The sequence below is a fragment of the Myotis brandtii genome, unplaced genomic scaffold, assembly GCF_000412655.1.
Source record: "Myotis brandtii unplaced genomic scaffold, ASM41265v1 scaffold381, whole genome shotgun sequence".
NCBI lineage: Eukaryota > Metazoa > Chordata > Mammalia > Chiroptera > Vespertilionidae > Myotis > Myotis brandtii.
The window spans coordinates 731030-757377 of NW_005364633.1; the positions used below are offsets into that span (position 1 = coordinate 731030).

The following is a 26348-nucleotide window of genomic DNA, read 5'->3' on the forward strand; positions in this document are numbered from 1 at the left end:
GGGAGGCCGGGGCCTCGGGGCTCCAGGAGGCTGCAGCACAGCTCCTCCCTGCGGGGAGGGGAGGGGAGGCCAGGGAAGGCTGACTTCCTCGGGAGCCCACAGAACTGAGATTTTTGTCTGTAGCTTTAGATGGGCTGTCTATATCAGTGATGGCGAACCTATGACACGCATGTCAGAGGTGACACGCGAACTCATTTTTTTGGTTGATTTTTCTTTGTTAAATGGCATTTAAATGTATAAAATAAATATCAAAAATAGAAGTCTTTGTTTTACTATGGTTGCAAAGATCAAAAAATTTCTGTATGTGACACGGCCCCAGAGTTAAGTTAGGGTTTTTCAAAATGCTGACACGCCGAGCTCAAAAGGTTGGCCATCACTGTTCTATATTTTTAGTGCGATGATAAAGATTATGTGCAAAATGCTGTGGAACCAGATAGGAGCCTCTGTATGTATTTTTTGGGGGGATTGTGCCGTTTCCCCTTGTGCTTGTAAGAAAAGCAGTTAGTATGACTGATGGCTGGAGTGGGAGGTGCTTCTGCCGGGGGCCCGGTGACCAGGAGAGGGTGGGGAGAGCTGCCCTGGCGAGCGCACTCTGCAGGCTCCCCCTGCTGCCGCCGGGTCTTCTCCCGGAACTGAGGGCCCAGGAAGGAGGAGGGTGGTGAGGGAGATGGTGGTTGCCTGCCTGTTCCATCTTGAACATGCTCTCCTTTAAAATATAGTCGACAGACGACGGTGTGTTCGTTTCTGGTGTAGGTCCTAGTGATTCTGCCTGTATGAACCTCACCATGTGACCACCCCGACATGGCGTCACCACGGTCACCGGGCAGAGCTGTGCCATTACTGACTGCATCCCAGTGCTGGGTAGCACACCCCTGTGGCTTCTGTACCGCGTGTTCTTGTGTTATAGCCGAGGCTGGTCATTGGTCATTCCTGCTGGTTTGCCAAAGTGGGGTTTAAATGTTTCCACTTTCTTGGCTGTTTCGTTGTCAGACTAATAACCTTGGTTTCCACCTGCCGGGCGCGGCTCAGTGGTTGAGTGCCCACCTGTGAATCACGAGGTCAGGGCACATGCCCGGGTGGCAGACTCCATCCCCAGTAGGGGGCGTGCAGGAGGCAGCCTACCAACGGTTCTCTCTCATCATTGATGTTTCTCTCTCTCCCCCTCTCCCTTCCTCTCTGAAATCAATAAAAATGATAATAACACAAGAATAAACGGTTGCACCCCCTCACAAGTGTACACCTACGTTTGCCCCGCCCTGTGCTTTCTGGGGGTCTGATTGTACCCATTTGTTCCTGAGTGAGTCATCAGATGTGGGCTGTGGCCACTGGTTTGGATGCATTTCGGCAGTTCCTCGTCTCGGGAACATATGCGCCAAGACGACGCGCAGCCACTAATTGGCCACGTCAGCGACCTCCTCCTTCTGGGAGAGTCAGACCATTTGCTTCCCCGGGGAGGGACGGCCTCTCTCCTGTTGGCTCCGGATTTGCCTGATGGAAAGACTGAGGGGGTGGCTGGGACCGGTTCAGAGGGTTGGCCTTCATTCTTTTCTTTTTTTGGTTCCTCTTTTGTTTTGTTCATCCTCACTGGAGGATACTTTTTCCATTGATTTTTAGAGAGAGGCGGGGGAGAGAGGAGAGAGAGAGAAACATTGATGTGAGAGAGCCACATCAATTGGTTGCTTCCCACTCGTGCCCCCACTGGGGTAGGGGACCTGCAACCGGGGTATGTGCCCTTGACCGGAATCGAACCCCCGGCCCTTGGGTTCGTGGGCCGACATTTATCAAGGGCCCCGGATGTGCTAGCACTTTGCCTATCATACCTCTTTTCAAGAAGAATCGTTACTAATAGCTTAACCCTTTGCGGTCCAATTTTATTTTTGGAATTCAAACAGTCTGGTCCAAATTAATTTACATGATTGAATGTTGAGCCGGTTTGCAGTGTCGACCTCAGTCTCGACGTTGGACCTGCTCCTAGCACCTGGTCTGTCGAGTCAGCCTCGACGTTGGACCGAAAAGGGTTAAAGCACCACGCGGTAGCAGAGGGCTTACTTTATAAGAAGTGATTGTTTCACTGGGTTGTGAGCCCCCCGTGGTAGCTGATGCTGTCATTGGTCTTCCGTGCTGGAGACACTCGTACCTGCAGGGTATGTGCTGGGACACGCGGGGAGACGTGTGGGCACGTGGGGTTCCTTGGGGCCTGTTTATGTCAGTATTGCTGTGCTGAATAAAACATTCATTATGGCCCGGCCGGCGTGGCGCATTGGTCGAGCATCGACCTATGAACCAGGAGGACACAGTTCGATTCCTGGTCAGGGCACAGGCCCGGGTTGCGGGCTCGATCCCCAGTGTGGGGCGTGCAGGAGGCAGCCAATCCATGATTCTCCTGCATCATGGATGTGTCCATAATAGTGCCCAAGTAGCTGTAGGCAGTGCGCTCACAGTTTTCTGCTGTGGATGCAAAGCGTTTGCAGAACACGACTTAAGCACTGATGGGGGCGGGGAGGCGGGACATGCGGGAGCCATCACCACGCGACTCCGAGGACATCAGAAGAAATCTCTGGGCCTGGGAAGACGATCCTGACGTAGGAAAACACTGTTCATTATGTGGTTCCCAACTTTACAGTTGCATCAGCTCCTAAGCACTCCCCAGCCATCTGCTGGCGGGGTTAGGAGGCCCGCCTGCCTCGCTCAGGAAGGCCGTTAGTTCGGAACCCCACGAGCTGTCTGCGTGGCACCTGCCGGGGCCTTCTGCCTGTCGGTGACCGGACGTCACCGGCTCACTGCGGCCACAGCACCACGCGTGTTCGGGACGGCGCACCTCGCCGGGAGAGCGGAGCGGACGCAGGGCCAGGGTGTGCTGAGCTGCCTTTTGTTTCTTCCCCACGTGAGAAAGGCCCCTCGGACCCGCGTGTTTTATGTGGATCATCAGAGAGTCCTGGGGCCAACTCTCCGAAGCAAGCCCCCTCCTGTGGAGTGGCAGTTCAGTGAAAACCCGGCCCAGAAAGACAAGCATCACATGATCTCACTCGTATGTGGAATCTACGGTGTAGAGGCTGCGCTTCTCGTGGGGGGACCGTGCTCGGTACCCGAACAGCCCAGCGGCGGCTGCCTGCGGTCCGTGTGGAGCATGTCCTGGGCCACGCTGCCGCCCTGAGGCCTCGGGACTGTGAGGGGTTCTTCCCAGCTGCAGCGTCCAGTCTCATTGCACACAGACAGGCCTCGCTGGTTCAGCAATCTCATTCTTTTTTTTTAAAATCTTTATTATTGAAAGTATTACAGATGTCCCCCTTTCTCCCCCACTGACCCCTCCTATTCACGCAAGAAGTAATTTTGATAGAAAACACAGGTTTATCATTAAAAATTGTAATTTTTTTTTATTGATTCATAAAGGATACAGGATCGGGCAGTGATGGCCAACCTCTGACGCGTGTTAGAGGGGACACGCGAACTCATTTTTTTTGGTTGATTTTTCTTTGTTAAATGGCATTTAAATATATAAAATAAATATCAAAAATAGAAGTCTTTGTTTTACTATGGTTGCAAAGATCAAAAAATTTCTGTATGTGACACGGCACCAGAGTTAAGTTAGGGTTTTTCAAAATGCTGACACGCCGAGCTCAAAAGGTTCGCCATCACTGGCCTATTTCATGCTTCCACGTCTCTGGATCCACTCCGTTCAGCAGTTTATTTTGTTCATTAGATTCCACATACGAGTGAGATCATGTGATGCTTGTCTTTCTGACTCAGCAGCCTCATTCTTTAGGAAACTGGGCCACCAGCCCTGGGCAAGCATGGTCCCTAGAAAGCTTTCGGCATCTTAACCGAGGAGGGAGGGAGGGATACAAGTAGATACACGTGTCAGGATGTGCGTGTGCGTAGATGAGTGGTTCTCGCTATACGCTCTCCGACCTGTGTCATATACGTCTTACGTGATCTGTGTGTGACCTGTATGTCCACGGATCTATGAGTGCAGACACGGACACCTGTTAACTCCCGGATAAATCCATCAGCCGCTCGGTGAAGAGAACTCAGAAGAAGCCTTGCTTATATTCACATCGTTCGTTTGTTGTTGTTTGGACTTCATGATTGAGTGCCTGTGGGGCTTCTTCATGAACGTGCATAGGTTTTGATATCTTAGCGGTGAGATTCCCATCCTTTTGTCCTCACGGCGCAAATGACTTTCATCGAAATATTCCTCTTCCATTTCTTGTTCACCCATTGCTATTCCACAAGGCTTTCTTTCATAAAAATATTACACAATTATAGGATTAGGTAATCCTATATAATAAAAGCCTAATATGCAAAGCCACCAAATGGCGGAATGACCAGTCGCTATGACGTGCACTGATCACCAGGGGGGCAGACACTCAACACAGAAACTGCCCCCAGCTCGCAGGCCCCAGGCCAGCTAAGGCAGGTGCCAGCAGGGCCCCCCCCCCCCATAGCTCCGCCAGTCGACCCACAGATTGGCCCTGATCGCCGGCCAGGCCTAGGGACCCTACCCATGCACGAATTTTGTGCACCAGGCCTCTAGTAATTACATAACAACATATATTATTCCCAGCCTAGTACGAGGTACCAGAGAATTCAGAGTTAAATTAGTTATAATTCTTGCCTTATCAGGAATTTAAAATCCTCAGAACCATAAACCATCGCTATCACCCCTTTCCACTCCTTGTAGAAATGAGTTCTGATCTATATACTCTGCTCTAGTGGCATTTCTTACAGGACATTTGTCTATTAGTGCAGTTTATTCGGTTAAACCCTAGAGATTCTACCACTTTTCAGTTAGAAGAGATTTTGACTTCAAAGACTTCATCTTTTGTCTGTCTGATTGTTGATGAATTTTAGGATTCAAGTTACATTCAAACATAAATGTACATATGTGAAGTATCTATCAGTTAGAGAAATGACGGACTAAGAATTGATTCTGAGCAATACTGTTGCATCTAGCCAACCCCTCCCCCCTTGCCTTTTACAGTACAGCCCTCGTGCCTTATTTTATAACTGGACGTTTGTACTTCTTAATCCCCTTCCCCTTTTGCCAATTTTAAATGCCAGTGTTTTTATGTCTAAAATGGCAGTGCTTTTCAGATTTTTGAGTGCATGTGAAGAGTACCTTTTAGTCTCAAATGGAACCGTTTCATACCCTTACGGTGCACATGGGCGACATTGTCATTGAGAATGTGACGGCTGGATTAATATATTCATAAAGTATCACTTTGGAAAATGCGTACAATTTTATGCTGTGATTGCGAAGGTCATCTTTACTTGGTCCCTATAATAGTCAACATAATTCAAAACCTAGACTTGGAAATGTGGAGGATGATAATTATTGATTCTCCTCAGAAATAGAGTGTTTTTTTATTCATAGATAGTCTTTTTTTTTAAAATATATTTTATTGATTTTTTATGTTTTTTTATTCATAGATAGTCTTTTTTTTTAATATATTTTATTGATTTTTTACAGAGAGGAAGGGAGAGAGATAGAGAGTTAGAAACATCGATGAGAGAAACATCAATCAGCTGCCTCCTGCACATCTCCCACTGGGGATGTGCCCGCAACCCAGGTATATGCCCTTGACTGGAATCGAACCTGGGACCTTTCAGTCTGCAGGCCAAGGCTCTATCCACTGAGCCAAACCGGTTTCGGCCATAGATAGTCTTACATAAAGTTTTGATTTGGAAAAATATCTAAACCTTTAAATAAAAGTTCAAATTTACTTGGACTTTAGTAGAGAAGAACTAACAGGAGATAAAGGAGAAAGCTTTGTGAGGTCACTTTTGTTTCCCGTGTCCAGCGCGATGCAACATCATGAAAACAGTCTTCTGAACCATGTTGGGTCTTGCAGCTTATCTTTCCTGGCTTACTCCTTTCTCTAAAGAAATTAATATCTCACGAACTACTTAAGGCAGAGACCCAGTGCTGTGTCAGGAAAACAATTATGAGTTGTCTCCTTTAGACAATGAGTCTTTGTTTGGGAGAAAATGACTCTTAATCCTGGCTTCCAAAAATAAATTATTAAAACGAGCCCAGTATTAGAATTCTTGAAGGTAGTTAAGAATCTGAACACAGAAATTTTTATAGAGAACTTAGATATAAGTATCCTTGAGCTGTATTTAACAATTACATCTGACTTACTTAAACGATTTTATTATTTTATTTTTAACAGGTTTTTATTTATTTTAGAGAGAGAGGAAGGGAGAGGGGGAGAGAGAGAAAAAGAGAGAGAGAGAGAGAGAAACATGGATGTGAGAAATACTGATTGGTTGCCTTCTGTACGCATCCCTACTGGGGATTGAACCTGCAGCCTGGATGTGTGCCCTGACTGGGAACCGAACCAGCGACCTTATGGTGCGTGGGACAACATTCAGCCAACAGGGCCACACTGGACAGGGCTTAAATGATTTTAAAGTTAGTAAAAGTGATTCGTAATTTCAATATAACTTAACCCATGTTTATATCTCAGTAGATATTGTGGGTTTGTGTTTATGTACAATTTAACAGCCAGATGATATAAGTCAAATTCAAATTCTAAAGGCATCTGTTCCTGATGCCTTTTTTTTTTTTTAAATCAGAAGTGATCCTAAGAGAACTGTTTCCATTTTATTTTGTCCATTAAGGTCTCTGAGATGCCAAATTAATTTCAGCAGCCACCAGAGTTGACCCCCTCCCCTCTCCCTCCTTCCCCCACGGCATTTTGCCCCTGGACCAGAAAAGGGTTTCCAGAGAACTTGGTGGTCACATGTCTGATGTGTGAGGCTTGGGGCCATAGTGAGCTCCGTAATCACTGAAATAAACAAACAGCCTGACCTGGACTTTTAACACAATTTGTTAATTTATCTAAAAGAAAACACCTTTTCACTGAAAGTGTGTGTGTGTGTGTGTGTGTGTGTGTGTGTGTGTATGTTTACCACTTTTTGGGACAGTTATTTTGCCTATAAAGGCTTTCAATCTTCTAATAGTATAATGGATAGAAAGATAGGTGACATTTCCAGGTCAAGAAAGGAGAATACACATATGTGAAGATGCAGGTGGGAATGGGGGCAAAGAATGCCGCTAGGAACGCAGAGGAAGAGGAAGAGAGTCTGGGGGTTGCTTCAGAGGCCAAGCTGCAGGGTTGGGGTGGGAGGGTGATTCAGGGGAGTGGAGGCCAGATATCACAGGGCGTTAGGAATTGGCTGGGAGGGCAGCCTGCCTGAACTTGAAAGCTAGAAAGCCTAGAAAGAAAATTCCTCAAGTAACCAGAAGAAGAGTTCCAGTTTGGGTTGGTGGATAGAGAGACAGAAGTAAAAAAATATAATACATAATAGAGCCTTGACCAGGTGGCTCAATTGATTGGAGCACCATCCCATACATCAAAGGGTTTGATTCCTGGTCAGGGCACACACCTATGTTGGGGGTTCTATCCCTGGGGGGCACTTACAGGGCAGCCAATAGGTGTTTCTCTCCCATATCAATGTTTCTCTCTCTCCCCTCCTCTCTCATTGAAATAATAAAAACATATCCTCATCTGAGGATTAAAAAAATGTAGTAGAATATAAACTCTTTGTCCATAACTGAGGTCAGGTCGGCCTGAACTGGGCAACAGCAGTGTGTACGTACACATTATCAGCTTTTAGGTGAACCCTGAGGACAATGGGAAGTGTCACCCAGGCCCCTTACACAGTGCGGGGGGGCGGGGGGGGTGTGTTAAGGGACAACACCCTTTGGAGGAAGGGCCTTTTGAAGATGACAAGACCTGTTCCTGGCATTGCAAAGGTGACAAGACAGACATTTCTCGATTACCGTCTTTAAAGGAGACAGCAGAAACCAGCCATCCAGACCACCACAGGAGCTGTGTGGACCCCTGGCATTAGACAGAAAGCAAACTGCAGGAAGACCGACCTCCAGCCAGTGCAGAAGCGCCCGTCTCCCCCCACAGCTCCCAGGCTCCGCACGATGGTTCGCTTCCCTGCACTGCACCTGCCAGCCCTCCAGAAGGAGTCACCTGAGGCCTTGGGGGCTTCAGAGACCTGTGTACATGCTTGGTGCTCATTGGTTCCTGTTAGTGACTTGGGGTTTGCTCAGAGGCTAAAGCAGCAATGTTCAACTGGTGGGCCGCAAGAATTTTTACAACAGGCGATGCCTGACTGTTTAGTGAGGGTGAAATAATAAAAACATATCCTCATCTGAGGATTAAAAAAATGTAGTAGAATATAAACTCTTTGTCCATAACTGAGGTCAGGTCGGCCTGAACTGGGCAACAGCAGTGTGTACGTACACATTATCAGCTTTTAGGTGAACCCTGAGGACAATGGGAAGTGTCACCCAGGCCCCTTACACAGTGCGGGGGGGCGGGGGGGGTGTGTTAAGGGACAACACCCTTTGGAGGAAGGGCCTTTTGAAGATGACAAGACCTGTTCCTGGCATTGCAAAGGTGACAAGACAGACATTTCTCGATTACCGTCTTTAAAGGAGACAGCAGAAACCAGCCGTCACAGACCACCACAGGAGCTGTGTGGACCCCTGGCATTAGACAGAAAGCAAACTGCAGGAAGACCGACCTCCAGCCAGTGCAGAAGCGCCCGTCTCCCCCCACAGCTCCCAGGCTCCGCACGATGGTTCGCTTCCCTGCACTGCACCTGCCAGCCCTCCAGAAGGAGTCACCTGAGGCCTTGGGGGCTTCAGAGACCTGTGTACATGCTTGGTGCTCATTGGTTCCTGTTAGTGACTTGGGGTTTGCTCAGAGGCTAAAGCAGCAATGTTCAACTGGTGGGCCGCAAGAATTTTTACAACAGGCGATGCCTGACTGTTTAGTGAGGGGCACGGGCCTCTGTTCTCTTAGATGGTCAGATAAAAAAATGACAACAGCCAACACAACCATAGCCGTCCGGCGTGAATGCCCCGTCTTGAACCATAAATGTACAGGTCATGTAGCAGAGTTGCATCTCATTGGTCACGTTGCGTAAGAAGGTTGTGTCTGATGGGTTAATTCTGGGTACCAGAAATTCTTAAATCAGGTCTAGGCACCTGAGTTTTAAAAAGTCACTTTGGAGCAAAAAGGGTGGGTAATTACTTTTTTTTTTTTTGTAAATCAATCCAAATTATACCTATTTTTGGTCAGATCGGCCAAAAATATATTTGTTGGTGTGCCGTAGAGCTTTAGTAATTAGCTTACGTGCGCCAGGAGATGAGAAAGGTTGGAAATCGTTGCCCTAACGCAAGTGTGTGGGCCATGTGCCCAAGGCGGCATTCCAGTTCATTTATTCTCAGCAGCAGCGGGACGCAGGCTGGAAGCCACCTGCAGGTGCATGCAGTGTCGAGATTGGCCCCCTCATCCTCAGAGGTTGCAGTGCCCTCCCTCCCCTGGGAAGGCGCTGTCCCACCCCCAGGAAGGCGCTCCTGCTGGGGGACCGCCACCGAGCAGAGCCTGGAGAGAAAGCCAACGTGGGGGTTGGTTTCCTGGCAGCTGGCAGAGGCTTCCTCCCGCCGGCACCAGCAGCGGGCGGTTCCCAGAGCCTGATGCGGAGCAGGACCATGGGCAGCTCAGCCAGAAGCACCTTCCAGGCAGCTGGGCCTGGGGAAGGCACACACTAGGTCCTTTCTCAGAGTTCCGCGGTGCGTGCGACCCTCCAGGAAGCGCTGTATAGAAGGGACCCTGTTTCACTCCGTCTAACTCACGGTGCACACCCCACCCCAGTGCATCCACGTCAGACCTCCTTTTCCCGGAACACCTGTGAGCATTTCTCGGAACTCGGTATTAACAGGGTCAGGTTCCCCCTAGCCGCTTTGACTTTGTGGTTAGAGCGTCGGCCTGTGGGCCCAAGGGTTGAGGGTTCAATTTCTGGCCCAGGGCTCACACCTTGAGTGGACACTCCATCCCTGGCCCTGGTTGGGGGCACTTGCCTGAGGCAACCGATCGATGGATGTGTCTCTCTCACATCAATGTTTCTCTCTCCCCCTCCCCACTCCCTTCCTGTCTCTCTAAACATCAGTGGGAGAATATCCTCGGGTGAGGATTGAAAGAAAGGATCTCTAGGGGCCGGTGAAGAGGGGCCATGGGCTGAGAGGCGTGGGAGGACGAACCCACCAGAAGCCAGTTGTGTCCACCTTTGAGCCAAGAATCCGTGGAATGTGTCAGACGCCGGCTCTTTCTCACCAGCTCACCTTTCGGAGCTCCGAGTGAGCTGTACCCACAACCGAGCCTGGGAGGGCTATGTTTCCTGTCACCAAACCCTTAGATCAGCTGCTCAGCTTTTTAATTGAGTTTAAAGAGTCATTTATTTAGTCTAATTGTGAGCAAACCCGTTTGATTTAGAACAGTTCTTTAAACATTTTTAAATATCTTGGGTAAGGATACCAGGTTACCAAGCTACGTTGGGCTTGAGTCAATTTGTATGATAGAGTCATTTCATGTGAACGGCCGCTTTAAGGAGATAGTCCCCCTTGAAGGGATTTTGTGGGCGCTGTCACTCAGCAGATTGTTTAGCGGCCCAGGGATAACCTTTAAGCACAGTTCCCGTTATAGCTGAATTCATGTCATGTTGTTGAATAAAAAGGACAAACATTTTAAAAGACTAGAGGCCCGGTACACGAAATTCATGCACTCGGGGGCAGGGGGATCCCCCAGCCTGGCCTATGCCCTCCTCATGGTGTGGGAGCCCCGCGATCGATGGCCCCAAAGAGGTAGGCCGGAGCCGGGGGGCGGGGGGGGTGTCCCTCCTCCACGTGAGGCAGCGGAGACATCGGGACCGGCCTCCTCCCTGCGAGGTGGTGGAGATGTCGGACTGGCCTCCTCTGCGCTGCGCAGAGCTGCGGGACCCCCCCGGCCTCACTGTGCGCACAGCCATCTTGTGATGGCGGCGTCAGGGCGTCACGGCGTCAGGGCGTGGCGACCACCTAGGCTGTTATTAGTATAGATTTCCAAGGCATTATGTACTCCCAGGTATAGAGGCGTTTGAAATACTATTGGTGGGTTTTGTCTTTCCACTTTCTTCCCTCTAAATTTTTTTTTTTTTTAAATTTCAGCCTAATTTGTTAACATGGCTTCTTTTCACCCACAGAGGCCAGCAAGCTTGTCATGTCCTACGTGGCGGCCGTGTGTGGGAAAGGGGCAGAAGTCAATCAAGTCAAGGAGCAGCTGTTACAGTCCAACCCGGTCCTGGAAGGTAGGCCTCTCTGTGTGCGCGGGGTCGGCGCGGTGTGGACGCGGGGTCGGCACGGCGTGGACTGGGGTCCGGTTTTCAGGGCACTCGATCCCAGGGGCTACAAGCACCCTGATGGGAATCCCTGCTCTAGAGGGTTGTTTGGTTCAACCCTTTGTTCAAAGCCGTAGACGGTCAGGATTTAACATGTTTAATGCCGGGCTGCTTTGGGGTTGGGGGACCCCCAGCGTAGGGGTTACTCCCACTGTCAGGCCTCGCCCTCTTCTTCCACTTTATCACAAGGAGATGCCATGCATCCTTATCCCCCAGATGTTGGAATAAGAGTCACAAAAATACCCTGACTTTGTGAAAAGCAGAGACTGAAACATCTATTCTATTGTTATTGATCTTTCTTTCCCCCGAGTAACGTAACAAATAAAGAAGCTGTTGTAGGAAGTGCCATATCTTCCTCTTATTCCAGTATTTGACTTGTGTAGTCCCTGTTTTTTGCCTTGAAGTTCGGGGGCTGCCCATGTTGTTGCGTGTCTGCGTGTTTGTGTGAAGAATGCCGCGGTCTAAAGGAGCAGCTCCGTGGACGCCGTAGTTGGCCTCCGTGGTTAGGATCTGGCCCTTGCGCCGCTGGTGCTCGAAGCGAGGCCCCGGGCAGGAAATGGGAGGAAGGCCTCTGTGGGCATGCGCTATCTCGTATGGGAACGCTTCACTTCCCAGCTGGAGCCGCTCCTGGAAATGAACATCTAGAACAATGCTCTTAGAAAAACAATCGAGGAATGTGTCTCAAGTGTCTGAGGGAGCCCTTGTCTTTGAGCCTGTGGCTCACAGTCAAAGACGCCAGTGTTCGGAGCTGGGTTCAGCAATGTGCAACTCAGACTTGTTTGATGAAAAGAGGGTTTATGGCTTGCAAAGGCCGCCCTGAATAAAGTTTTTTTGAAGCAATTCCTTCACTTGCCCTTGACCTTCAAGCCACAACACACGGCCTTTTATGCATCGGCATCTGGAGCTGGACTTCAGGGCCGCGCAAGTTAGTTCACTTGGCACCTCGACATGGTCACACCTACCAGGAAGGACTAGCCTGAGAAAACCCCAAATTATGTCCTGGTCCTCACGACCCCCGGGGATCCCTGGGCCGGCACTCACCATACTCAAGGTCGCGTTATTGCCTTACGGCCTTTCAGCGGGTGGACGTGGGATGGAAAGGTGGACTTCAGCATCCTGTCTTTCTGGTTTCCTGTGTCAGGTTTCCTTACTCCGTGTAGCACCTGTTCGCTTCGTGTTAAAGAGAGAATTGGTGTCAGGGGACCCGCCAGGCCACACTCATCCCAAGCCGTGTCTCTGCCCTGAGAACTGCCCTGTTGACTTTATGAAGGAGGACTGAGGAGTCTTAACTGAGGAGGACTCACCTTTTTTAAAAAAATCAGAAACATTTAAAAACCCAACGAAGGGGCCCTGGCCAGTTTGGCTCAGTGGATAGAGCATCGGCCTGTGGACTGAAGGGTCCCGGGTTCGATTCCGGTCAAGGGCACATGTCTGGATTGTGGGCTCAATTCCCATAGCAGGCGTGCAGGAGGCAGCTGATCAGTGATTCTCTCTCATCATCATTGATGTTTCTATTTCTCTCTCCCTCTCCCTTCCTCTCTGACATCAATAAAAATGTAATTTAAACAATAAAAATAAAAAGCGAGCTAATGTGAAATATAACACGTCAGGTTTGGCTGCCAAGTATCCAAAGTGAACTTCAACTTGAACACACACTTCCTGGCCTGGCCCCGTGGCTGCTCTCAGCACTCGGACCAGCTTTTAGCCCTGAGTTATCGTTTGAGCTCTTGCTCTCCAATCATCTTCTCTCCGTTGGATTGCATGAGGTGATGGAGGCTTCCGGAGATGGGATGCTGGTCTCTCCACCTGAACATTCATTTCTGCTCACACGTCATCGTGTCTCAGTCCTTGCCAGCTGCCGTGTGGCCCACAGATCCCAGTTAACAGCCGGGGACGGGCCTAAATGCAGAATATCATGCCCTGAGCCCAAGTCTGCGCCTTCACAAGCCCCCTAGGCCGTGGGTGTGCAGGGTGAAGGGTGAGGCGCACGGCGGGGCTTCCAGACCACGGAACAGGGATCCTGGCTGCTCACGCGGCGTATTTACTCTACTTGGTCCTTCGCTACCTTGGGCCAGATCGCTCTTCCCTGCCTTGTGCACAGCTTGGTGAGGCAGTCCTTCTACCTGACTACCCTGTGAGCCGCCGGCGCTCCACAGAACACTCTGCCTGGGTGGCATCAACCTGTGGTTCTGAGGCGCCCTCATTTGAAAGGGGGCCTGCGGGGGAACTCGACTCGGAAGCAGCGGAGATTGGAACCCACTTGGATATTGAGTCATGGGCCAGTTTGGCTTTCTTTTTTTATTATTATTATTACTATAATACTAGAGGCCCGGTGCACAAAAATTTGTACACTCGGGGCGGGGGGGGAGGTCCCCCTCAGCCTGGCCTGTGCTCTCTCGCAATCTGGGAACCCTTGGGGGATGTCCACCTGCTGGCTTAGGCCCGTTCCCTGGGGAATCGGGCCTAAGTTGGCAGTCAGACATCCCTCTGGCAGCCCGGGAGCCCTAGGGGCATGTCCACTTGCCAGCGGGGAGCAGGCCTAAGCTGCAGTCAGACATCCTTAGCGCTGCTGAGGAGGCGGGAGAAGCTCCTGCCACCACCGCTGTGCTGGCAGCCACCAGCCTGGCTTGTGGCTGAGCAGAGCTCCCCCTGTGGGAGCACACTGACCACCAGGGGCAGCTCCTGCATTGAGCGTCTGCCCCCTGGTGGTCAGTGTGTGTCATAGTGACCAGTCATTCCCAGTTCTGCTGTTAGGGTCAATTTGCATATTACCCTTTTATTATATAGGATATACACTGAGTGGCCAGATTATTATGACCTGCCAGATTATTATGACCACCCCATCAGTACAATGAAGTGAATTAGTTATGCAAATAATAATAATAATAATAATAATAAAACCTTGAGAGTATTTGCTTAGGAAGTTTTCAATATTCAGTATTTTTGGAAGTGTCAATGAAGTACTGATGGGGTGGTCATAATAATCTGCCCACCCAGTGTATATATATATATATATTATTGATTCAGAGAGGAAGAGAGAGGGGGAGAGAGAGAAATATCAATGATGAGAGAGAATCATTGAGCGGCTGCCTCCCACATGCCCCACACTGGGGATGGAGCCCACCATCCGGGCATGTGACCTGACCGGGAATAGAACCGTGACCTCCTGGTTCATGGGTCGACACTCAACCCCTGAGCTACGTTACACTAGCCGGGCTCGGCTTTCTTTATATTCTAGAAAGTTTCGCTTAGGTCTGATGGACATGTTGAGCCTACTGGCAAGGATGATAGTTTTCCAATCTCTTCGTCTTTCTGTTATAAATAGCTTGACTTCAAATTAATTACAAATTTAAAGGTTCTCGGGGCCTTATTTAATCTGGAGACTTCAGCCAGTTCCACACAACTTTTGGCAATCGTAAGTAGTAGTTATCGCTGAATTGACCTTATCCGCTGAGGGTCATGGTGAAGGGCTCAGAAGCCGTGCCTGCTGGCCACTCCATTCACTGCTGTCAACACTGTTACCCGATCCCGAATCAAACGAGACTGAGTTACAGTAATCCTGGGGAAATTCCATGAATCAGGAATGATGCTCTTTTTCTATGAACTTAGAAGACACGGGAGCTTTAGTGGACTCTCCTGCTCAGTGTGCTTCTGTGGAAATTTTAGACAGCAGCGCCACTGCTACAAGTTGTATGTCCTAGGATTTATAAATTGCAAGTGTGATAGTTGCCGTATCTTTCTGCGTGAAATGACTTCCTGTCCGTTTAACCATGCATCATTTCCTTTCTTCCTAGCTTTTGGAAATGCCAAGACGGTCAGAAATGACAACTCCTCGCGATTTGTAAGTATTTGTAAAGCACAAGTGTTAACCCTAATATTTAGCTCGTGCATGTGTACACAGCCAGGAGATGTTTAATATTTCCTCATACGCACATGTGGAAACTGAGAACACCATTGCTGTTGAAACCCGGGAGAGTTTTATACGGACTGCTCTTTGCTTTCTGGAATTCCCCTTTTTCCGTTCTTGGAGTGACAAGCTATTTTTTTCCCCCCATGTTTTCTCATCACCGATCCTAAGATTCCATGAGCAATTTAAATGAGGCTATTTAGAATAACTCTTTACTTGTCTAAATTTTGGTATTTGGAAATCATAATTAAGAATCAGAAATTAAGTAGAAGGATAAACTGAGTTCGTATACTGTACCGGGTCTGTCCTTTGTACAGTAATACCAGGACGGAAGGAGGTGTATTCTAAAGCTCAAGAGAGATCCAGTCACTAGGATTGGCAGCTAATGGGGGCGGGGAGAGAGGACTGAACAATAAAAGCTGAAGCTGACTGTTGCTTGGCGTTGGCTGAGTTGGAAAATGCTGATTCCGCTGAGAGAACTTTCCGGCTTCGTCTCCCATCATCTCCGCATGACTGCACACCTGCCCACCAGACTCTCCAGCTGGACCCCGCCCCGGGTCTTTCCAGGGACACAGACCTGCCCGGAGGCAGCAGGGAGAGCATGCCGTGTGTGAGGCTAGCATTCTGAAATCGGTTCCTTCTTTCTATTTATTTGCTGATGGATTTTAGAGAGGGAGAGGGAGAGAGAAGCATCGACCGCAGTATGCATCCATGGGTTGATTCTCGTTTGTGCCCTGACTAGGCCTGAGCCCCAAACCTTGGTTGCTGTCCCACGTATGCATCCATGGGTTGATTTTGGTTTGTGCCCTGACTAGGCCTGAGCCCCAAACCTTGGTGTACTGGGACGATGCTCTAACCAACGGAGTTAACCCGGCCAGGGCTTGAAATCACTTCCTTTCTTCTAGAGTTTCACCGGTTTTATGTTAAAAGATCAGTGACTTCATACGCTCTCTTCTCATACACGACTCGGGACCGATTCTGATCTTTGATGCCTCTTTGCCCAGACCCTCCCTGCCCTTCCTCTTCCCCTCTGTCAGCTCCTCTGCTGTTCCTGCGTGGGGTTCTCAGTGCTGCAGGCGGGGCGTGGCCCCCGAGGAGGTGGTCGATAGCTCGGAGAGTGGAAGGTTCCGGTCCGAGGCTGCGCGTTTTTCCATTGGATTAGCCCTGCCTTGCCCTGCTGTGGTCACATGGCTAATCTCATTACATAAATAGAATGAGCAGCAACGGGAGCGTGGGCAGAGAGAAGTCATTCCAAGAGGTCAAGCTGCTTTGTGGAGATTTTATGTTTTGCTTTTTGCCAATGACACGCTTTACAAAAAACGTTTGCAAATATATTTAGTCCATAGACCTTAAACATCGAGAAAGCCATGTTGCTCAGAGTCATTACTACTTTCACAACTGAAAGGCTTGGCTTATTAAGTAAATTCAGAGAAATCCTATTATAACAGAGGCATTAGGATATGAAATTAATACTGGATTATAGGCTGCATCATTTCACGCCCAGGTCTTAGTAATTTCTCTACTGTGTGCACAGTGACCATATATAGCAGTGTTGATGACTCATGGAAATTGCATTTCCTTTGACAATGTGTGACGGGTTAGCCCAGAATGAACTTCTTTTTTTATAAATCCTCACCCGAGGATATTTTTCCATTGATATTTAGAGAGACTGGAAAGGCGGGAGGGAGGATAGAAACACCGATGTGAGAGAGACACATGGACTGGTTGCCTCCCCATGCGTCCTACTGGGACTGGGGATCGAACCTGCGACTGAGGTCCGTGCCCTTGACCAGGAATTGAACCCGCTACCCTTCAGTCCATGGGCCAACACCCTAACCACTGAGCAACCAGCCAGGGCTAGCATGACCTTCTCAATCTCTTCATGGAGATACTTGGTCGACCCCGTGGTGGTCTCGTCGGCATGCTCATTGTAGCTTACCCTTTAGACCATGTTCCCACGGAGGGCCGCACTCCTGGGCTTTGAATCCTCGTCCCTCCTCTCTGACCTTGTACATCCGCCCAGGACCTGTCATGGCGACTCGCTGCCTCGCTCTCTGCTCTGCTTACTCCCCCCTTTTGCTGCGACTCCTGCTTCAAGCCACCCACGTTGCTCCCCGATGCCTGCCACCTCCTATCAGCCACACCGGGCCTTGTTTTCTTCTAGTCCATTGCACACTAGCCAGAGTGGACTTATCAAGAGGCACGTGTGACTGTGGCACCCTTGTTTGGGAACCTCTGTGACCCGGCGTGGCTGTCAGGCGCACATCTCGATGTCGTGATGGGCTCCTGCTTCCCTCCCCGTCCTCAAGGAGGCCAGCTTACGCCTGCTCCTTCCTGCTCTCCCCTCCTTGCCTGCCTGGCCTCTGACGCTGAGGGCAGACTTCCTGCTTTTCCTCGGTCCCTTTTCTCCGTGCCGAGTACCGGGGCCCATGGTAGGAGGCACCCCATGCACAGTACTGTCCTGTGTGTCTCTCTCCAACCCCGGAGGCTGAGAGTGTCATAGGGCAGGATCTGGGCCTTGGTTGCCCTGCTGACTGCTTCTATAGACTTTTATAGACCTTTACTTAATGACTACTCAGTGAGGGCTTTATTTTTTAAACAAAATATTTTTATTGATTTCAGAGAGGAAGGGAGAGGGAGAGATAGAAACATCAATGAGGAGAGAGAATCATTGATCGGCTGCCTCCTGCATGCCCCCTACTGAGGATTGAGTCCGCAACCGGGGCATGTGCCCTTGCCCAGAATTGAACCTGGGACCTTTCAGTCCTCAGGCTGATGCTCTATCCATTGAGCCAAACCTGCTAGGGCTGTAAAGGCTTTAAAAGGCCAGAAGACCCAGGATAATGAGAAGGAGAAGGCAGGAGAGCGTGTGTGAGCTAAGAAAAAGTCACAAATTGCACTGTTGACTGGGTGCCATGCGATCCTGTGTCTTCTTCCTCGCCATTATTTCTCAAATAGAAAAGTGTAAGTCATTCTTTGGGAGAATAATTTACGAACCATCTCTCTGGCTATTATGAAGGTTGAACACGAAGCAAAACCAAAGTCTCCTTCGACCAACACACCCTTTTCCAAACAAAAAGCAGCTGTCTGGGCCATTCTCTCCTGCTGGTTACTCTTTAACCAGACAATTACAGAGCAGTTCTGTAGAAATGATTTACGAACCATCTCTCTGGCTATTACGAAGGTTGAACACGAAGCAAAACCAAGGTCTCCTTCTTCGACCAACACACCCTTTTCCAAACAAAAAGCAGCTGTCTGGGCCATTCTCTCCTGCTGGTTACTCTTTAACCAGACAATTACAGAGCAGTTCTGTAGAAATGACCGTGTGAAACGCCATGTGTGCGTCCCTGTGTGTAACACACCGTCTATAAAGTATAACAGGAACCCGGTCATAGATGGCTGTGTAATCTAGATCAAAGCCCGAGAGGAATACTGAGCGGTCTTTGATTCTGAGCTGGTCACCCGCATGGTCCTGCATTTGATTTGAGTGGATATAAAAACAAGACTTTAAGTGTTCCCCGGGGCCAGTGTGTTTGGAGTTTCTGGCCACGGCTTACACATGTTTTGCCTATAAAAATGAAATAATTCATCTTCCCCACGAATGCATATACCAGGAATACTTATTTTCCGCAGTTTTATTGTTGAATGGAAGACACACCCCCTTCAGAATTTGAAACATATCTGAAGTGGAAAATGTACATGGTGGCTGAGATGATCTATTCTTGAATTAGCAATGGGATATGCTAGTTTGGAGCTAATGGGGTATTTAATATGAATTATTCATGGAGGCATATTGTTGTGCGTCATGGTTACATAAACTGTGTCTTTCTTAATTACATTTAAACAGATGTATGAAGGGCTTACGCTGCTGCTGTTCTCTGAGAGGGTACGCTGACTGAATATTTTGAGGGGGTCTTGAAAACTCACAAAGTCTTTCTTTGGCAGGGCAAATATATGGATATTGAATTCGACTTTAAAGGCGACCCCTTGGGAGGAGTGATTAGTAACTGTGAGTATTTTATTTGAATTCTTTTAAAGAAGTTTAGAATAGTAACACGTGTGTTTAAAATGGAATATTGTAGGTACTTGGATCTTTAAGGGATGGGTGTACGAATATGTCTTCTTATACTGCTTAGACTTTTAACCTATAGGTTTCAGCTTGTCTTATATAATTTCTAAATCTTTTTTAAAGATGACATAATCTTTACCCTGGAAAAACTTTTTAGGAGTCTGCCGAAGAAATAGGTATTAGTCCAACTGTATTTTATTACCATAGACCTTAAGCCAACCCAGTAACAAAGAAGATTCCCCAGCGGTTTTTTTATTTAACAAACCCAGCCCTACTCTAGGCTGGAGGAATGCCTAGTGGTTAAGAAACCTGGGCAAACTATACAGCTGGTTTAAAAAAATTAAATCACTATTCATAGAGCAACCTTGCTGGGCTGGGGTTTTCTCATCTTTGAAACCATGGGATTAAATTGAATAAATTGTATGGTTCTTCTCATTTCCACCATTTTATAGTTTTTAAGTAGTTAATTTTCCATTTATTTTATTTTTTAAGCTCTATTTTTATTGATTTCAGAGAGGAAGGGAGGGGGAGAGATAGACACATCAGTGATGAGAGAGAATCATGGATCGGCTGCCTCCTGCACGCCCCACACTGGGGATGGAGCCCACAACCCAGGCATGTACCCTGAGCGGGAATCGAACTGTGGCCTCCTGGTTCTAGGTTGATGCTCAACCTCTGAGCCACGCCGGCCGGGCTAGTTTTCCGTTTTAGTTTGCCTGACTACACAAGGTATGTGCCATAGTGTTGAAATTACCCACATTTGCCAAATTGCATAGTTATTAGAGAATATTTCCAGCAGTAAGTGTTCATATGAAATTGGTTGGATTAAATGGTTTTATATGCCCAATAGGGAAGCAGAAGCACTTATGCTGACCACGTATGGTGCCCAAATCAAGTGACTGTAAGCCTGCCCAGCGTGCTAGGCCGGCTCCCTCCCTTCACGGTGCCTGGCGGCTGCTGGAAGCTGCACAGGAAAAGGCAGGCCCAGTTCTAAGACCCCCATTAAAGGCACCGTTCGTTTTTATTCTGAAATATATTCGTAAATCTTCAGCATTGACTTTGTACAACACAACTTTAATAATACACGATTTTTTTAAAGTGAGGATATGCTTGCTGTTTTCATTATAGAACTTGTATTGAAATATTCTGGTTCTGAAATGATTGATTCAGTATTCCTTTTGAGGACGCTAGGAACATGTTTAAGGGTTACTTTCTTACAAGGATTGGACAGTAACGTGGGTCTTACGTTTTGAGGTGTAAGCTCCACACGGCATTGCCTGCCTGCCTGCCATCTCGTGGTTATAGTCTCCATGGAGAGTAAACATTAAACCCTCAGTGCTTTCCCCTTAGGATGACTGTATCCGCGCGAATGGGTTTCATATGGTGGTGGTTACTGTCTGTTCCCACAGGGAAGTTGTATTGAAATTTGTGGTAGTGGGAACACCCTGGTGTTTTAGAGGATCCTTTGCTGGGGAGAGCAAAGGGATACATTAGTGGTAGAGCAGGAGACTTCGCTCTGCGTAGACGGGCTGACTCAGAGGTGGTTGCGGGGAGCGGCGGCGGCTGGCCTCCGGGACGGGGGTGAGCACTGGGCAGACCCCTCTTGTCCTCTCCAAACGAGCCAGCATCTCGTAACCTTGGAAAGAAGACGAGGCCGGCCAGGCTGTAGGAAGCACATTTTGCCTCCTTTTCCAGCCGCCGCCGAGTGAAAGCACAGGTTACCTCGGGAAGGGCACGGGTCCTGGGGGCCGGCCGGGGACCAGCCAGTAGAAAAGAAAGCCAGCCGGGGGCTCTTTTCCCGGAGGAGGTGGGCTGTGCCACGGGTCTCACCCGAATCGGAGAGCATCGCTGAGGGTATATCATTAGGAGACGGGTTCAAAACACGGAAAATGGCAAACATTTGCGTCATTTGAGAAGATAAAACATGGAAGCACGTCCAGATGTTTGTTTGATGTGAGATAATACTTGTTTTAAAGAAATACTTTTATTGATTTCAGAGAGGAAGGGAGAGGGAGAGAGAGGGAAGCATCAGTGATGAGAGAGCATGGGATCGGCTGCCTCCTGTAAAGTACACATTTCCACGTGTTTCTGGGGTTTGCAGTCTTTTCGCTGGAAGATCATAAAGAGCAGACTGAGCAGAATGCCTTAGTCACCAGAGCTTTGCGTTCTGGCTCTATCGCGTGGTAACCCTGGCAGGCGAGCCTCCGTTTCTCACCTGTGAAGTTGGGATTCTCACAGGACTGCAGGGCGGGGCCCGGGTGGAGGGTGATAAGGACGGAGAAGCAGCTGCTGGGGGAAGGTCTGGGAAAGTTCCCCTCTCCTCCCCCTGGCACCTCGCGGTGCACATGGCATCTGCTTCCTCCTTGAACGTGATCGCAATCACCGAGCTGCCGGGTCAAGAAGCGCACGGGCCAGCATTCCTTTGCACACGCCGCACAGGGAATGCTATTCTTTAACTCGGTGGCTGTCTGCTGGGTCGGGAAGCCGTGGCCATGATGAAGTGCCATTGTCTGCGAGCAGGCCGGCCCGTGTGCTGCTGGGCCCAGTGTGGCCCTGCCCCAGGTGTGGGAAGTATCGGTGTCTTGAAGAAGGACCGCAGTTGGCTTGTTGGCATGGGATGGGATGAGTGGCGCCAGGCAGTTGTCTGTCCTTATCGTTACGGTGTCACTGTCGGGTGGGCGAATGCGTGGGGGGCGTGGCAGGGTCCTTCGCACCAGGGGGAGGCCTGGGGGTGGGCTCTGACAGGTGAGGGACACCTGGCCACTGCCCTCCCACCTACCCCCTGCTCGTGCTCTCTCTAAGGGCTGGGCATCGCTCCGTGGGAAGAGCTGCTGCTGTGGGTGTGGGCGGCGGGAGCGATGTGAGCAGGGGACCCTGTGCACCAAGAGGAGAAGGTCTGCCTGTTGGTAGCCGGTGCCCGGCACATGGGGTGAGCAGTGAGTGAGTGGACGGATGACTGAGGAGTTTGTGCATGGATGGGCGCGGTAAGCTGTAGGGTTTTATTTTTTATTTATTTGTTTTTAATAGATTTTTTCTTCATTTCAGAGAGGAAGGGAGAGGGAGAGAGAGAGAGAAACATCAATGATGACAGGGAACCATTGATCAGCTGCCTCATGCACGCCCCCTACTGGGGATGTGCCCACAACCAAGGTGCATGCCCTTGACCCGAATTGAACCTGGGACCCTTCAGTCTGCAGGCCGAAGCTCTATCCACTGAGCCAGACCGGCTAGGGCTGTCGGGTTTGTTTATATATTTTTTAATGTGATCGAGTTACTTTCTTCCAGGCTTGAGGAGTTTCTGTAAGGATTAGCTTCTCCACGAAGGGCCTGCCCCTGCACGGTGGGTTCTTCCTTCTAGAACTGTGCTGGTGCTCTGAGCCACGGGACGAATGAGCTCAGGCCGCCTCTCAGCCTCCCCCTTGATTCTGTCTTCTGTTCTGCACTCAGTATCGACCTGCTAGTTGCCTGAAATGGCCAGTCCCTCAAGGGGATGGATGCTGCGTAATCTTCCGTCACTAAATGTTGTCTCCCTGGTGCCTTCCATTTGTTTTCTTCCTTTTGGCTCAATAGGAAGCCTCGTTCTGTGAGGCCTTGGCCGCCATCCAGGTCGAATGACCGGGGATGAGCGTTTAAAAGCGCCATAGTGTCCTGTTGCTAGTAGTTTTGTGTTTATACACTTTTGCTCTCTGCTCCTCAGCCCACTTTTAGGTTTCCTTGAAACCCATCTCCTCCTCCTGACCGTGACCTCCTGGGTTTGACCCCGTGGGGCTTGGCATGCCTCCCGTGTGCACTGAACGTCACCTGGGCAGATGCTGGGTGGATCCCACCGCACGCGTTAGGGAGCTCCGTGCCACTTCCAGAGAAAGGGCACAGCCTCTCTCCCTGTGCATTTTTTGGATGATGTTTAAATTTTTCTCTTATTAGAAATCCACTGTCTTTGTTCTCTAAATTTAGTCCTTGATAATGGGATCACTAATTCAGAATTTTATAACTAAATTTGGCCTTTGCCAGAGAATTCCCCCACCTTCTCTTTCCTTTCCTTCCTTTCCCTCCCTCCCTCCTTCCCTTCCTCTCTCTCTCCCTTTTCCTCCTTTCCATTCCCTTCCCTTTCCTCCCTTTCCTCCCTCCCTCCCTCCTTTCCTTCCTTTTCCTCCCTCCCTCCTTCCCTTCCTCTCTCTCTCCCTTTTCCTCCTTTCCATTCCCTTCCCTTTCCTCCCTCCTTTCCTTCCTTCCCTTCCTCCCTCCCTCCCTTCCTTGGAGAAAGTTGGAAAACTTCCAAATTTGCGGGATGAATAATTATCTGGAATCATGAAAGTATGCTGTCAAATACCACCAAGTTGCATTAAGTGAGACCCACCTTTGTTCTCTAAGAGGTCAAGCTCTCAGGAACATCGCTCACTCTTCCCGGTGGCAGGCCAGGTGGCGGGCGTGTGGCTGCACTGCGGGGCCTGCACCTGGGTCAGGTGGCCTGACTTCCCACCGCACTTCAACTCTCGGCCCGTCAGTTTTTCACCTGTGAAATCATTCCTCATAGGATGGTGGAGGACTCAGTGGGAAAAGTCTATAAAGCACACAGTCAGATCTCACAAATTTTAAATGATTTGTTATCATAATTACCTAGTGGGTTAGTAAAGCCGCACTTCATTGCTTGGTTTGACTTGCAAGGCTACGTGTTGAAGAAGCGAATGTCATGCCACGTTAAGAGCCTGTAGGTTTAAAGCTTATTGTCTTTAGTCAGGTGGTTGCGGGTATTGTTGAACTTACCTTGCCCATCACTGTTGTCTGAAGGGACCCTGTGTGTTTCGCTGGGTGGCTTCAGTTAGGGTTGCGTTTCTCCCCGGAACTAGAGCTGAAAATGTACCTCCTGGTATTTTTCTATTAATACGAAACGGGAGGAGACAGGGAAAGGGGAACAGAGAACCGTGGTGGATGCCAGAGCCAAGCTGACCCTGCCCTGGGTTTGATCCCTCTCCCCTTAGACCTGCTGGAGAAGTCGCGCGTGGTGAAGCAGCCGCGGGGCGAGAGGAACTTCCACGTCTTCTACCAGCTGCTCTCCGGCGCCTCCGAGGAGCTCCTGGGTGAGTCCCTGCTCGCGCCAAGTCCCAGGGGCCAGCGTGCCGGTGTGTGGCTGATGCTGTCACCCGCCGAGCCCCCGGCCGGCCCTGTCACAGCATCTTCCGGAGCATTCTTTCAATTTCCTTTTTCTCCTTACATTTTTTTCTAAATTCAGCTTTAAAAAAAAATCTTTATTGTTGAAAGCATTACAGATGTCCCCTTCTCCCCCATTGACCTCTCCCAGGCCAGCCCCGCCCCCACCCCCACCCCAGGCCCTCACACTGGGGATGGTAGGGAACCTGCTTCCTGGTGTGAGGACTTAGAATTAAAAGCCCCACTGATCTCTCCATCCCCAAACCTCAGGCTGCTCCGCCTGGACATTTCCACATGGGACATCAGAAGAAAAGAGGGAGTCTGACTGCAGCAAGCCCCCTCCCACCCATGCAAGGCCTGCCGCCTCTCTTCCCAGATGGAAAGCCAAGTTCCATTAGGAGACCCGCCTGCAGGAGGCCACCCACCTCGCCGTTCCCTCCCCCGGTGTCATTTCACCTACAGATGATTTGAAAATAGAGCTGTGCACCACTCCGTTCTACGCCCATCAGTTATCATCGGCTTTACAGATGGCTTTTAAAAAATAAATCTTCAGGCCCGTAAAAATGCTCCCCTGCAAGCCCTGGCCTGGTCTCAACTCACAGGCCTGTGACCACCCCCTGCACAGCCCCATAGCACCAGCCACCCCAAAAAACAGGAAAGATAAGGCAGAGAGGAGGCAGCTCGTGGGAAAGGCTCCCTTCCCCCAGGGATCGCTACTCTGCTGTGCCCTCCGCTGAACTATTTGGGGCCTTGGACTTAGACCCTGGGAGCAAAGGTTCAAAACTGGGGGTCAGGAAGGGTACGGTCTTCTCCCTGGCCTGGCCCACAAAGCGTAAAGCCAAAACTGCTTACCCCAACCTAAGCCCCCAAGCCTCCCCTCACCAACTTCCTTAACAGTCTCAAGGCTTAAACAAGAACCCCTAACTTTGGGTTTCACGTGCACAGGCTTATACAAACAAAATAACACTGAGCCTCAGCTACCTGGTTCCATAAATCCTGTTTGGTTGTCCTAGTGACCAAAAGGACCAACAGGAGCAGGTAACGCTGAAGGAATTGAAGCAGCAGAGAGGGAGGGGGACATGAAGGGAAGATACTTTCTATTGTAAACCTATGGAAAGGGCCTTCCCATTAGGAATAAATGTGAAATAAATGTGAAAAAACTATGAACAACACCAAGAAAGGTGACTTTAGAAAACTGCTCTTATCGATATTTGGGCACCAGTTTTTCTGTTGGCTTAATACAGAATTTAAAGTCATTTTGTCTGAAGGGATAAGGAATGAGAAGTTAAAGATGGTTTGGGTTATTGAAGTGGCTTATCGATTTGTGTGTGCGATTCAACAGAGAAACTGAAACTCGAGCGGGATTTCAGCCGATACAACTACTTGAGTCTGGACTCCGCCAAAGTTAATGACGTGGACGATGCGGCCAACTTCAGAACCGTTAGGGTAAGGGTACCCTTTCCATTCCTCTTGAAAGTGGGGAGCGCTTTACCACTCAATCGGAATTGGTAACGGAATTGAGTTTTCTTCCATGTGTAACTCATGCTCCATAAAGGCTCAGAATTCTACGAGGCCTGCTGTGTTCTGATTGGCTGTGATCTTTTCACGGGCCCGGACATCATGCGAGGTCAAGGCTGTGCCTTATGGCAGCGAGCGGTTTTCCTGGTCATCGACAGGAGCCTCTGATTGTATGAGTTTGGGGTCCGACTCTTTTGAGGCTGTACTGAGATTCTGACTGTTTTCATCACCAAAGCCCAATAGTTCATTTTCAGGCGTGAAAATTTGACATGTTCTAGGATCATATGAAGTCAAAACTATTTTTGAGACAGAAAGTTGTGTTTTTAAACAGTTTCTGAGAAATGGTGACCAAACCGGGATAATTAGCCTTTAGAAAAAGTCTTTTAAGTTATGACCTGTTTTACGTTCCTGCGGCACTTTCACAGTCACTGCTCTCAGACGTGCCGTGGTGACTGATATTTACTT

The 26348-nt window shown here is 49.3% G+C and overlaps 1 protein-coding gene across 1 annotated transcript in view; it reads left to right on the plus strand.

The window, feature by feature from the left end:
• The window catches only part of MYO1B (myosin IB), a 135057-nt gene that overhangs the window by 61531 nt on the left and 47178 nt on the right, over positions 1–26348 (plus strand). The window contains exons 5-9 of the mRNA XM_014544777.1: positions 11047–11151; positions 15036–15082; positions 19094–19157; positions 24197–24295; positions 25708–25811. Of these exons, the coding sequence (XP_014400263.1) occupies positions 11047–11151; positions 15036–15082; positions 19094–19157; positions 24197–24295; positions 25708–25811 (419 nt within the window). The remainder of the gene's footprint in view (positions 1–11046; positions 11152–15035; positions 15083–19093; positions 19158–24196; positions 24296–25707; positions 25812–26348) is intronic.